The 14,281-nt window shown below is 42.2% G+C and overlaps 1 protein-coding gene across 1 annotated transcript in view; it reads right to left on the bottom strand.

The window, feature by feature from the left end:
- Window positions 1-14,281, bottom strand: part of FOXP4 (forkhead box P4) — a 153,319-nt gene that overhangs the window by 26,978 nt on the left and 112,060 nt on the right. The window contains exon 9 of the mRNA XM_073615915.1: window positions 9,113-9,200. Coding sequence (XP_073472016.1) covers window positions 9,113-9,200 — 88 coding nt within the window. The remainder of the gene's footprint in view (window positions 1-9,112; window positions 9,201-14,281) is intronic.

Below are 14,281 nucleotides of genomic sequence, written 5' to 3'. Positions count from 1 at the left end.
TACTTTTCCCACTAGAAATTGTTTGGATATATTTGTCCAAGTTTTTTCCAAATAGTCGCTCCCCATGAAAAGGGAGCCCAGTTAGGAGGTCTTTACATGGTGCTGACCAAAATTTTTTAACCACGGGATTCTACGCATATGCACAAGCATAAGCGTAAGGCGGGACGCCTGGTGAATAGAATCTTTAATAGCATTTATGGCAAAGCATAATGCTCTTGGTAGTTCAGCCAAATCCCGAGCTTGTTGTGCAGGAAGCTCTCTAAGGGCCTGTTTTAAATTGGTCCTTTAGGGACTGACAGACGCTTATTGCGGCGACTGCAGACTGAGTAATGGCACCTGCCATGGAAAAAGTAGATCTTAATAGGGATTTCAACTCCTTATCTGTTGGATCTGTAAGCACCTGTGCATTGTCTATTGGCCTTTATTCACATTGGAAATCGCAGCGTCAACTGCTGGTATTTTTTCATCTTTTGGAGAATTTCCAAAATCTCCGTAAGAGATTGTATCAGCAATTTCTCAGATTTGAGAGGCTGAAAAAGGCTCAGAAGAATCCTCATCGGTTTGTTTTTTCTCCTGATCGACTGAGGGTAACACCTCATCCTGTGCCCACTGTTCCCCTTACAAAGGTTCTGAAGTGGGGAGGGGGATCTAGCACGCTTCCTATCCATCTGAATGGAGGATGCGATTAAAGCCGCTAATTTTTCTTCCAGACCCTGAAGGGAGGAGGAAAGGACATCTTCAGTCACATATACAGGGGCTGAAATGTGAAAAGCTGTTGCACCTACAATTTGTTCCAAAAGACTCTGGCTTGCATTAACTGGTAATTCAGGTGAGGATGACAGCATGGAAATGCGACTCGGGGTCCTAGCGCCTGGGGGTGAAACCTTTATGTGGTGTCTTTTTTGGAAGGCATAGTTCTAAGTACAAAAACAGAGGCACTATACAAATTGCACTTAATCCTTGAAAATAGTCATGACATTTAAAGCCGCTATAAAATTCAGCCTAGTGCTGGGAAAAAGGTGTCGTTCCTGTATCAGGAATGCCAGTTTGCAACCCTCACATGTCCCACAGCTCTTGTGTCCTTGTGTTGCAGGCTGCTTGTTTTCTCCTCGTCAGCCGAGAAGAGACTGTCACAGCTGTGTTGTTTTTGTTTTTAGCCTGCCGCGTGTCCTCGTGGACGTTTATGGCATCACGCTTAGGCCCCGCCCCTCTGAAAAAAAAATTCTGCCCCTTTTTACATTTAAAATGTTTCTGTGCTTGTGCGTGGCGTTTTCGGGTCCACCGACCCAACATGAGGAGGGGAGCAGGGACCCACCCAGCAGCAGGCACAAACAACAGTGAAATCAGTTAAAACAATAAGGGGTCTTAGCGGGACCTCCGCACCCCCCCCCCCCCCAACCCTCTGGTCTCACCATGTGCATAGACTCCCTCTAGTGGAGAATTAAGGCATGACAAAAATTTTTCCCTAATGGAAGAAATACATAGATGTTTTTAATACCCAAGTTTCTTCCCTTACCTTATCCTCGCCGCAGAATTTGTTGAATTAACAGACAATCCAACCTTCACCCATCATGACGGGCTACGTAGCAAACCTTCAAGGACTGGGTCCCTAAAATGGGGTTCCAACTGCCTTGGACCTGTAAAGAGCACCCCATCAGGAAGTTTAGGTAATGTAACAAAACCTAAGCCCTGGGTTTCTGGGGTCCAGCCCTACAAAGAGGCGTTACAAGCAAAACCTCGTGCTTCCGATACGAGGCCCCAGGTACCATCCCTTTAGACCTCAATGGCACTTTGGATGGATCTGGTCTATGGAGGCTATTTAAATCCAGCATGGATCCCTCCTGGAACTCCTCAGAGCACATCTTCACTGGTGACCAACACCTTTAGACACTGGCGAAAAAACTGATGTGCTCCTGGAAGGGGGGGGGGGGGAGTTATAAAGGGAGTAAACTTCCTTGATTGGGTTTACCAGTGTCAACACCTGAAGGTAGCCTATAACCCATTAAGTAATTACTTAAGGCTCTGTGTCCCATGATGTACGATAAAGAAAGCTAGCTACCAGCCTAAAAGATATCAGACAACCTTTTGATGGCAGTGACGTAAGGCATAAAGCACAACAGAACTGCTACCAGCTGGCCAGGTCAGAATGCATTGCGTCAAGAGCGTTCCCCCTTCTGCTTTGAGCTCAAGGTTGCTCTATTGAACATGAGCGTATAATAGAATGGTCCCCCAGGTCTATAGAATAGCTGACATCAGTGGCGGAGAAGCCACTAACCAAAGCAATTCATTAAAAATGTGACCCCCCCCCCCACTAGTCCACTGCCCACACTGATCCATGTGTTACCCCTGCTGCATGCTGCGGGCCAAGCGCCTGTGTGCCTGCTTCTCTTCTCCTGCTCACCCCCTACTCTTTGATCCCCATCCACTTGGGGCTTTCCCCATAACTCCATGCCTTTACTCCTATCCCTCCCTACTGTGACATGATAGACAGTGGGGGATGGGGAGAAAAAGGGGTCTCTCATGCTTACTGACACTTTAATATCAGTTCTGATCCCTCCATTTATAACTGAAGCAGAAGTAAACATTATTTACTATGTCTTCCAGTTTGAGAATGAACAGGAAGCCTTGCTACAGATCACTTCCTGTTCATTCATTGAGTGCAGCTGCAGAGGAGAAAGAGATTAAGAAATCTGTGCTCGTAAAGAGTAACTACAGTCTGCTCACATAATTTGTAATAAAAACATCTTTGCCATTCTGAGGCTTCCCTACAACCACTTTGCATATTATTTCATATATATTGTGATTCTGTACTTGCCAAATATGCTGCAGAAATCTTCCTCCCCTAAGTCTAGCTGCATCCATTTTAAGCTGCATCCAAGGTGGGCAGCTGAAGCTGCTGCCTTTTCACTTCCTGGATTTACACAGAGGCACACCTCCAGCTCTGCAGCTCTCATTTGCCCACTTATGACTCATCTCCTCTCAATTCCTGGCAAACTCTCAAGAGAGCTGTGCATGATGTCATAAGCCTAGGCTAATGACCAGACAAGAAACGGGAAGTGGGCTGTATAAGGTATTTACTGGCAGAAAAAAAAAAATTACTACCCAAAGTTAAAACAACAAGGGCAGAAGATTTAATAGATGGAAAGATTGAAAATGACCGAAGGTCCTCTTTAATCTCTTTCTCTATCAAAAAACTGAAAGATCAAGAGTCCCCAACAGGACTGTAAGAAAAGAAAAGATACAGTCCCCAACAGAACTGTAAGGAAAAAAAAATATAAAAAGTGAAAAAGAAAACAGAAATAAAGCCCCATTCACATTTAGAACACATTTCCACATTACAGCCACCAGAAGCATCCTGTAAAAATCAATGCCAGGCTGATGCCATGGCTGTACGCATATAGCCATATATCTTGGATGCAAACCGGGACACTCATATCATGTAATAGCTCAGCTGCTGCCTGTGACAGCCCAGGCGCAGAAATGCACTCCTTTTTTGATGCTGTACAGCCCTTTGCAGATGTATGACTGAGGCCAAAAACACCCCCCAAACACAATTTACTCACACAGAACACAACATACCTGTGTACCACAAACATAGTGGCCCTGGTGTGCCTTGTGCCCATCATCACATTGCACTGCAGTGCTTGATTTTGTTTCTTTTTTTTAAACTTTTTCAAAATTATATTCACTTAACGCTACTGCACCAGTACGTTGTGACACATTTCCATGCATTGTAATGCACTGTGGTGCAATAACTTGTTTGTCTGCATCATTTTAACACTATGCAAACTAGTGCAGTGCACACATTGCACTGCAGATCAGGCATTACCACAGCACTTACAGTAAGGGAAAAAAGTATTTGACCCCCTGCTGATTTTGTACGTTTGTTAGGGGTGCAACGGATCGTCACTGATCCGTGATTCGAACGGTTCACCCTGTTCAGATCGGTACATATGCACTCCGCGGAGCGCGCCGCTGCCTCGGCCTTAGGAAAGATGACCGAGCGATCACTTGTAAACAAACCGGCGTCATGTCATGACGCCAGTTCCTCTCTCCTATGTGTACTGATCTGTACAGTGGAGGGGAGGGACTGGATGGCAGCAGTGCCAATACTCTGCCAATACTCTGCAATACCCGCCAATACCCTGCCAATACCCACCAATAACCTGCCAATACTCTGCCATACCCTGCCAATACTCTGCCAATACTCGCCAATACTCTGCCAATACTCTGCAATACCCGCCAATACACTGCCAATACTATGCCATACCCTACCAATACTCTGCCAATACTCTGCCATACCCTGCTAATATATTATTACAGTGGGGGAGATTGTGGATATTACAGTTGGGGAGATTGTGGATTTTACAGTGGGGGAGATGACGTGGATATTACAATGGGGGAGATTTTTTTTTGTTGATCCAAAAATGATCCGGACCGTGACTCCTGATCCGAGGAACAATCCGAACCGTGAGTTTTTTGATCCGTTGCACCCCTAACATTTGCCCACTGACAAAGAAATGATCAGTCTATAATTTTAATGGTAGGTTTATTTTAACAGTGAGAATCAGAACAACAACAAATTACCGTATTTATCGGCGTATAACACGCGCCGGCGTATAACACGCACCCCAAGTTTAGGAGGGAAGTTTAAGGAAAAAAAACCTTACATTAAAATGCCCATCAATGCAGCGTTATCTGTCCATCTGCAGCCTTTTCAGTGTCAGTGCAGCCTTGCCCCAGTGTCCATTGCAGCCTTGTCAGTGCAGCTTTGCCCCAGTGCAGCCTTGTCAGTGCAGACTTGTCAGTGCAGCCTTGCCCCAGTGCAGCTTTGTCAGTGCAGCCTTGTCAGTGCAGCTTTGTCAGTGCAGCCTTGTCAGTGCAGCCTTGCCCCAGTGCAGCTTTGTCAGTGCAGCCTTGTCAGTGCAGCTTTGCCCCAGTGCAGCCTTGCCCCAGTGCAGCTTTGTTAGTGCAGCTTTGTCAGTGCAGGTTTGCCCATGCAGCTTTGCCCCAGTGCAGTCATGTCAGTGCAGCTTTGTGCACTCGCCGCTAACATACACAGCCGTGTGTAGATTCAAATATGGCGCGGAGACTGCAGGGATTCGTCGGAGCCGAGATACACATACCCGAATGTTCTCAGCTTTTTTCGGCGCCGCTCACAGTCACACCCAGTCCCGCCCTATGATGGACATAACACAGGTCCAAGGGCGGGACTGGGCGTGATGGCAGCGCCGAAAAAAGCCGAGAACACTCGGGTATGTGTATCTCGGCTCCGACGAATCCCTGCAGTCTCGTCACTATATTTGAATCTACAGACGGCTGTGTATCTCGGCGGCGATCGCGGCAACACAAAATCGGCGGGGATCGGCCTATAACACGCACCCACGATTTTTCCCCTGATGTTATATGCCGATAAATACGGTGTCTAGAAAAAGTTATAATTTGATTTGCATTTTAATGAGTGAAATAAGTATTTGACCCCTTCGCAAAACAGGCCTTAGTACTTGGTGGTAAAACCCTTGTTGGCAATCACAGAGGTCAGGCGTTTCTTGTAGTTGCTCACCAGGTTTGCACACATCTCTGGAGGGATTTTGTCCCACTCCTCTTTGCAGATTCTCTCCAAGTCATTAAGGTTTCGAGGCTGGAGTTTGGTAACTCAAACCTTCAGCTCCCGCCACATATTTTCTATGGGATTAAGGTCTGGAGACTGGAGGCCAATCCAGGACCTTAATGTGCTTCTTCTTGAGCCACTCTTTTGTTGCCTTGGCCCTGTGTTTTGGGTCATTGCCATGCTGGAAGACCCATCCACGACCCATTTTCAATGCCCTGGCTGAGGGAAGGAGGTTCTCACCCAAGATTTGATGGTACATGGTCCCATCCATCGTCCCTTTGATGCGGTGAAGTTGTCCTGTCCCCTTAGCAGAAAAATACCCCCAAAGCATAATGTTTCCACCTTCATGTTTGACAGTGGGGATGGTGATCTTGAGGTAATAGGCAGCATTCCTCCTCCTTCAAACACGGTGCGTTGAGTTGAAGCCAAAGAGCTTGATTTTGGTCTCATCTGACAACAACACTTTCACCTAGTTCTCCTGTGAATCATTCAGATGTCCATTAGAAAACTTCAGACAGGCCTGTACATGTGCTTTCTTGAGCAGGGGGACCTTGCGGGTGCTGCAGGATTTCCGTCCATCGTGGCATAGTGTGTTACCAATTGTTTTCTTGGTGACTATGGTCCCAGCTGCCTTGAGATCATGGACAAGATTCTACCGTGTAGTTCTGGGCTGATTTCTCACCATTCTCATAATCATTGAAACTCCATGAGGTGAGATTTTGCATGGAGACCCAGACCGAGGGAGATTGACAGTTATTTTGTGTTTCTTTAATTTGCAAATAATCGCAGCAACTGTTGTCACCCTCTTGTCCCTGACATCCTTACACAGCTCTTTGGTCTTGGCCATGCTGGAGAGATTGGAATCTTATTAACTGATTGCTTCTGTCGACGGGTGTCTTTTATACAGGTAACACTAAGATTTAAGAGAGTGCTCCTAATTTCAGCTCGTTACCTGTATAGAAGACACCTGGGAGCCAGAAATCTTGCTAATTAAATAGGGGAATCAAATACTTATTTCACTCATTAAAATGCAAATCAATTTATAACTTTTTTGAAATGCGTTTTTTTTTTTTTTTTGTGGATATTTTTGTTGTTATTTTGTCTCTCACTGTTAAAATAAACCTACCATTAAAATTATAGACTGATCATTTCTTTGCCAGTGGGCAAACATACAAAATCAGCAGGGGATCAAATGCTTTTTCTCCTCACTGTAAGTGCGAAGCCAACCTCCCAATTTTTAGCATAATTTGTGTACTTACAGTTTTGAGTTCTTTCGATTTTTCACCATTTTGCAAGAAGGCATAATTCTAAATGAAATTGGGAATTGATATTATTTCAGAATCATACTTACCTAGTTGAATGCTGCATATGCCCCACCCGGCTCTAAGGCTGAGAACTAAGCGATCAAACATCGCCGTGTCTGTCAGTCACTGTTGTCTGCTCTCCCCCGTCCATATGGTCGTGATTTTTCCCGAGCCTGGACCGGCTCTGTGATGTCAGCCAACAGCTGTCTGCTCAAAACAAATCACAGTAGTGCAGAATGAACTGCACTCCTGTGATCCACAGAAGAAGTACAGCCAAATTAGCTTTGGCTGTACTTGTCCTTTGACTTGATACAATTTTAGATTTTGGACTTAGTAGGAATTTAGAAAGTTAAGTTGTGTTTGTAAGTTGTGCGTCAATGTGATCAGGCGTAGTCATTTTGGTGTTTATATAAATATTCATTTATTCTGGCCATTGAAATGAATGAATGCTCAAGTACTGAACATGCCTAACGTTTTACTGTATTTTACTGTTGTTTAATATCTCAACCTTAAACCTCCATAATTTCACTTTTTTTCTTAATGCCAATGCATTTTACCTACAGGTGCATCTTAAAAAATTAGAATATCATCAAAAAGTTAATTTATTTCATTAATTCAGTTCAAAAAGTGAAACTCATATATTATATAAATGTAATACACACAGAGACAAGCTGAAGGCCTCTATCAAAGCAACCTGGCCTTCCATAACACCTCAGCAGTGGCACAGGCTGATCGCCTCAATGCCACGATGCATTGATGCAGTAAATCATGCAAAAGGATCCCCGACCTGAAGTATTGAGTGCATACTATACTGTACATGGACATACTTTTCAGTAAGCCAACATTTCTGTATTAAAAATACTTTTTCTTTTATTGGTCTTATGTAATATTCAAATTTTCTGAGATACTGAATTTTGGGTTTTCAACTAGCTGTAAGCCATAATCATCAAAATGAAAAGAAAGAAATGCTTGAAATAGGTCACTCTGTGTGTAATGAATCTATATAATATATGAGTTTCACTTTTTGAATTGAATTACTGAAATAAATGATCCTTTTGATGATATTCACATTTTTTAAGATGCACCTGTATAGGCAAAATTTATTGGAAAATTGGTGAATTTCAGTTATCCCTAGTTCTCATATTGCAGAATACAGTAGCCTCCCTGGCGGTATGATTTTGTCAGATTTGTGAATCTCAAAGCGGTACATTGTTTTGCATAGAAATTTGGCGTTTTATATTGTAGGCCTGTAATTCTTATTAATAACACACTTAAATCTGTCCAAGCAAGAGTCTAGTAGACATCCCGGGTATGATGTCTATAAATCACTATCGCTCAATTCTGCAAGTGTTCTAATATACTATCACTGTTTTCTAGCTGGTCTAAAGCCACTTTTTAAAGAGCGGTATATATAATATAAAAGTGCATGCAGGGCACTGGACAAATCATTAGGGACAAAAGGGAGGTGTACTGATTTGATACAGTAATGTAATCTGTAAGATTATAGAGTACTATATGTGTTATGTTTTTTGTACTTTTTGAATTTGCCGTTGGTCTCTGCCCCCATGCTTCGCGATGCTCACAGGGAACGAAGCCCGGAACACATAGCATCGGGCAGATGATCCGGCGGAGGGACATCGCAGGTGACAAGGTAAGTACGCTGTACCAGGATTCTGCAATGCAATCCAGAGCGTGGGTTACAACTAATGGTACTGAAATTTAACCCCAAGCCAAACTCTGGAATACCGCCAGGGAGGTTAAGTGTGTGCAGATCAAAAACCAGGTATCAGCTTCGGGTGAGAGCCTTTTTGGTACTTTCAGATCGTTGTGACTCAGTTTGACCTCAAACTTAAAAGCCAACCTTGGTTGTAACTTACTTCTACACCAGGCATGCCTCTAAACCTGTTCTTAATCAGATTGCAGAAGACAAACTAGGAACATCTAGCAGTGGAAAGAAGTATGAACTAAATTCTGTCAATAGATTAAAGTGATAATTGGCAATGGTGCCATCTTTGCAGGTTCACACAGTGCATGGTTAATCACCGGATATGAACGTGCAGATTTATAAAACTGTCAGTAGGAAACAAAAAATATTTCTAATAACCATACCTCTACGTTTATAGGTTCTTAGTAAGAACTATTTTCACAAATGCACAACACCATGGTTAGTATATATCACAAGGTATTAATCGTTCACCTGTATTTCCAGTTGCTGCACCACCTGCATCTGTACTCGACACTGTGCTGTGCTGCGGTCATCCAAGGCGTGTTCTGTATTCAGATGCCTGCATAGTTCACACATATATAAAGGAGTAAATACTGTTAAACAGATGTTCCACTTATATTAAAACATCACTGTACCTAACATTGCCAGCACTTGGCCAGCCACATCACTGCCCATTTTAGATTCTCCTTATACTTGATGACAGTCCAATGAATCTGTGGGGTCACTTATCAAAAATGTCAGACTAATGCCCTGTACACACGGTCGGATTTTCCAATGGAAAAATGTGTGATAGGACCTTGTTGTCGGAAATTCTGACCGTGTGTAGGCTCCATCACACATTTTCCATCGGATTTTCCGACACACAAAGTTTGAGAGCAGGATATAAAATTTTCCGACAACAAAATCCGTTGTCGGAAATTCCGATCGTGTGTACACAAATCCGACGGACAAAGTGCCACGCATGCTCAGAATAAATAAAGATGAAAGCTATTGGCCACTGCCCCGTTTATAGTCCCGACGTACGTGTTTTACGTCACCGCATTTAGAACACTCGGATTTCCCAACAACTTTGTGTGACTGTGTGTATGCAAGACAAGTTTGAGCCAACATCCATCGGAAAAAATCCTAGGATTTAGTTGTCGGAATGTCCGAACAAAGTCCGACCGTGTGTACGGGGCATAATAGTGCAAAAACCTGTAAAGAAAATGTGGGGCCTATAGTAAACTACCGATCACTTTGCTATGGAATTTTCTTTAGCTTCATGCATGAGGTGAAGCTTTGCTGACTTCCATCATCTAATCATATGAAAATAAAAATAATGTTTTTAAATTTTCTTAGAATGTCATTGGATATTGTATAAAGTGTTTATTTTATGACATCTAAGAAAAAAAATACCTTGCAAAATTCCCTTGCAACTACCTTTTGCCTTTAGTAAATCAACCCCAGTGTCTCTAAATAAAAACATGCAAAAAAGCAAAGTGCATGATACCTCAGTTCCATGTGTACACAGAAAGGCAATCAAATGTGCAATATGTAGAATAGAGAAAATAATTTGTACATGCCTTAAAGTGATTGTAAAGGCGGAAGGTTTTTTTTATCTCAATGACTTTTATGCATTAAGATAAAAAAACCTTCTGAGTGCAGCAGCCCCCTAATACTTACATGAGCTCCCCCTCAATCCAGCGAAGTTGAATGAAAGACTCAGCTGTCCAGGACTCCCCCCCCTCATTGGCTGAGACAGCAGCAAGCACCATTGGCTCCTGCTGCTGCCAAAGTCAGTGAGCCAATGAGGAGAGAGAGACTTTCAGTATCACTTTAAATCTACCTCTGAAGCAAAAATATGGTATTGACACACAAACAGTTACAGAACATAACAGCAATTTTTTTATATATTAGCCATCCTTTCTTGAATTATCAGGTTAAATGTATAGTTCTGAGTCCAGTCAAGACTTCCTATTCTGAGTTGCTGAAAAAAAAAAGTCTGATGTATGTTGCAACACCAGAGCTTGCGAAAATGTAGTTATTGTCCTGTACCCTCCTCCTCACAGTGATGAATTTTTGATACTGGCATTGAACTTCAAGGGATAAGTTGTGGTAGCTGCTATTTCTAATTCTGACGGGACCTTTCCGCAGATAACATAAGTGTAAAGTACTCTGTTCATTGTTTTTTAGTACAGCCAGTTTGGTAAACTGGATGCATTTGCCACTTTGTTTTCTGATAATGATGAACATTTCCCAGCCGAGTCTGCTTTTGTAACTCATTAGTTTTTACTCATTCGTTCCGGAAACTTGCTTGTAATTCAAAGCACTTGTATATCAAAGCGAATTTCCCCATAAGAAATAATGGAAACTCAGATGATTCGTTCTGCAACCATTTATTCATAGATCTTTCAGTTTATAGTCCATATAAAAAGATTATAGCAATGTGATGGCATCCTCCACAAGGGGATTAGATGCAAAATCCAGTCTAAGTGTAGCAACATGGTTACATTTAATGAAGGTACAACATTTAGCAACTCACATGGTTGATGATTAAAACAGGCACATCTAAGTATGCAAGCATCCAGGGTAAAGCTGTCCACATAGACCGTCCTCTGCACTGCCGGATCTCACCGCTGTCAGTCTGCAATCATGAACACTACCCCGCAGTAGAGCGATCTGAAAGTGAGGCTTGAAGCGCTCGTGGAGCACAGTGTGCAAGGGAGGACATTGATGGCAGTGCGGAGGATGGTCTATGTGGACAGCTTTACCCCAGATGCATGCATACTTAGATGTGCCTGTTTTAAACATCAACTATGTGAGTTGCTAAATGTTGTACCTTCATTAAATGTAACCATATTGCTACACTTAGAGACGCCTCAATTCTCTTTTATACTCAGTTATGACATGATGCTACTTGTATATCAAGACATCGCTTGTTTATCAAGTCAAAATCTATTTAATAATTTTGCTTGTCTTGCAAAACGCTCTCAAACCAAGGTACTCTCAAACCAAGGTTTTACTGTATTTTTATTTAGTAAGGATCACACCTGGTAAATGCCTACAGCACATATGCTATGCTATGCATTATGCAAGTCTTCAAAAACTGAATGTGCACCTATGGTGGAGAGAAAATATAAATTTAGGCAGACTGGCAGAACTTTCCCTGCCTTTTTTCTTGGCCTCTTTTCCTGCCTCTTGTCCATGTTAACCTTTAATCTGGGTGTTTGAGGGCCCAGGTCTAGCCTGCTGTGAAGTTTGATGGTCAGTGAATGAATGAATGTATGAATATATGTGGAAGGGTACAATATATTGAGAGATAAGCTTCTGTGCATGAGTATCCAAACCACATCATTTTTTTTAATAAAGAATATAGCATCAGTTTTAATTTTAACTGCTGTACCATTTAAACATTCTATTTATTGTAAATTCCATTTTAGGACAAAAGTTGTGCATAAAGAAAATGAATACATTTATGTTTTAATGATATTGTTTGAAATTCGAAAATTCATACATATTTTCTAGAAAAAACTACACAAGTCAAGAAAAACATTTATTTTACCCCCAAAAACCAAACATCAATAACAAGTTTTTAAATATGTTTTACTCTTCAAAGTAAATGGCAGTAGAAAAGATCATCGGTGTTCTCTTTAGTTAATAAATGGCAGTTGGGCTTAATTATGCATTGTTTATAGCTGCTCCCTAGATGTTACATAGTTACATAGTTAGTAAGGTTGGATAAAGACACCAGTCCATCCAGTTCAACTTGAGTGAGTGTGGGTGTGTGTTTACAATTGTCCCTAACCCTGTACATCCCACACTCTCACATCAGTCCCTACCCTCAATCCAAGGTCCCCATTCATATACTAGGGCCAATTTTGGACAGAAGCCAATTAACCTACCAGCATGTCTTTGAGCATGTTCCCCTCAAGACAACTAATAGGACATGCGTACCATGCTCTGGAGCAAATACACTGGTGGAATATATTGACCTGCAACACAGTGGAAGTTTGAGGTTCCAAGGCAGGCCAAAGGAAAGTCGCAACTTCTCCCATGGCTAATAAAGGTGAAGAGGTGAAGTGTATTTTGTTAATCTAATTTTTACATTGTTACATAGTAGGTGAGGTTAAAAAAAAGACACAAGTCCAACCTATGTGTGTGATTATGTGTCAGTATTACATTGTATATCCCTGTATGTTGTGGTCGTTCAGGTGCTTATCTAATAGTTTTTTGAAACTATCGATGCTCCCCGCTGATACCACCGCCTGTGGAAAGGAATTCCACATCCTTGCCATTCTTATATCAAAGAACCCTCTACGTAGTTTGATGTTAAACCTCTTTTCTTCTAATTTTAATGAGTGGCCATGTGTCTTGTTAACCACTTCAGCCCCGGAAGGATTTACCCCCTTCCTGACCAGAGCACTTTTTGCGATATGGCACTGCGTCGCTTTAACTGACAATTGCATGGTCGTGCGACGTTGCACCCAAACAAAATTGACGTCCTTTTTTTCCCACAAATAGAGCTTTCTTTTGGTGGTATTTGATCACCTCTGCGGTTTTTATTTTTTGCGTTATAAACAAAAAAAGAGCAACAATTTTGAAAAAAAAAGCAATATTTTTTTACTTTTTGCTATAATAAATATCCCTAAAAAATATATAAAAGAACAAATTTCTTTCTCAGTTTAGGCCGATATGTATCCTTCTACATATTTTTGTAATAAAAATTCCAATAAGCATATATTGATTGATTTGCGCAAAAGTTATAGCGTCTACAAAATAGGGGATAGATTTATGGCCCACAATGCCGTGATTTAAAGGGGACGTACCTGATGCCCATTTGCCCAGCCATGCCATTGTGCCAACGTAAATCGTCGCGCGCTTGTTGGCATGTGGTTAAACTCCCTTCCGCAAAAAAGTTTTATACCTATCGTGGGGTCACCAGTATGGTATTTGTAAATTGAAATCATATCCCCTCTCAAGCGTCTCTTCTCCATACAGAATAAGTTCAGTGCTCGCAACCTTTCCTCATAACTAACATCCTCCAGACTAGGGATGGGCGAACGGTTCGGCCCGAGCATAAGTTCAGGCCAAACTTTGGTTGTTCGGATGTTCTGCAAACACCGAACAATATGCGGTGTTCGGGGCAAATTCGAATGCTGCCATAACACCGTTAAAGTCTATGGGACATTAACATGAAAAATCAAAAGTGTTCATTTTAAAGGCTTATATGCAAGTTATTGTCATAAAAAGTGTTTGAGGACCTTGGTCCTGCCCTACGGGACATGTATCAATGAAAACATTTTTTTTTAAAAACAGCCGTTTCGGGAGCAGTGATTTTTTTAAAGCTTAAAGTGAAGCAAAAAAAATGAAATATTCCTTTAAATATTGTGCCTCATTGAAAAAAAAGAGCATGGGGTCCCCCAGTCCATTATCAGGCCCTTTGGGTCTGGTATGGATTTTAAGGGGAACCCTGCGCCAAAATAAAAAAAAATGGGGTGAGGCCCCCCTCAAAATCCATACCAGACCCTTATCCGAGCACGCAACCTGGCAGGCCGCAGGAAAAGAGGGGGGATGAGAAAGCACCCCCCCCCTGAAGTGTACCAGGCCACATGCCCTCAATATGGGGAGGGTGCTTTGGGGTAGCCCCCCCAAAGCACCTTG

The sequence above is a fragment of the Aquarana catesbeiana genome, linkage group LG02 (assembly GCF_042186555.1).
Source record: "Aquarana catesbeiana isolate 2022-GZ linkage group LG02, ASM4218655v1, whole genome shotgun sequence".
NCBI lineage: Eukaryota > Metazoa > Chordata > Amphibia > Anura > Ranidae > Aquarana > Aquarana catesbeiana.
This window is presented reverse-complemented; position numbering and strand designations above follow the sequence as displayed.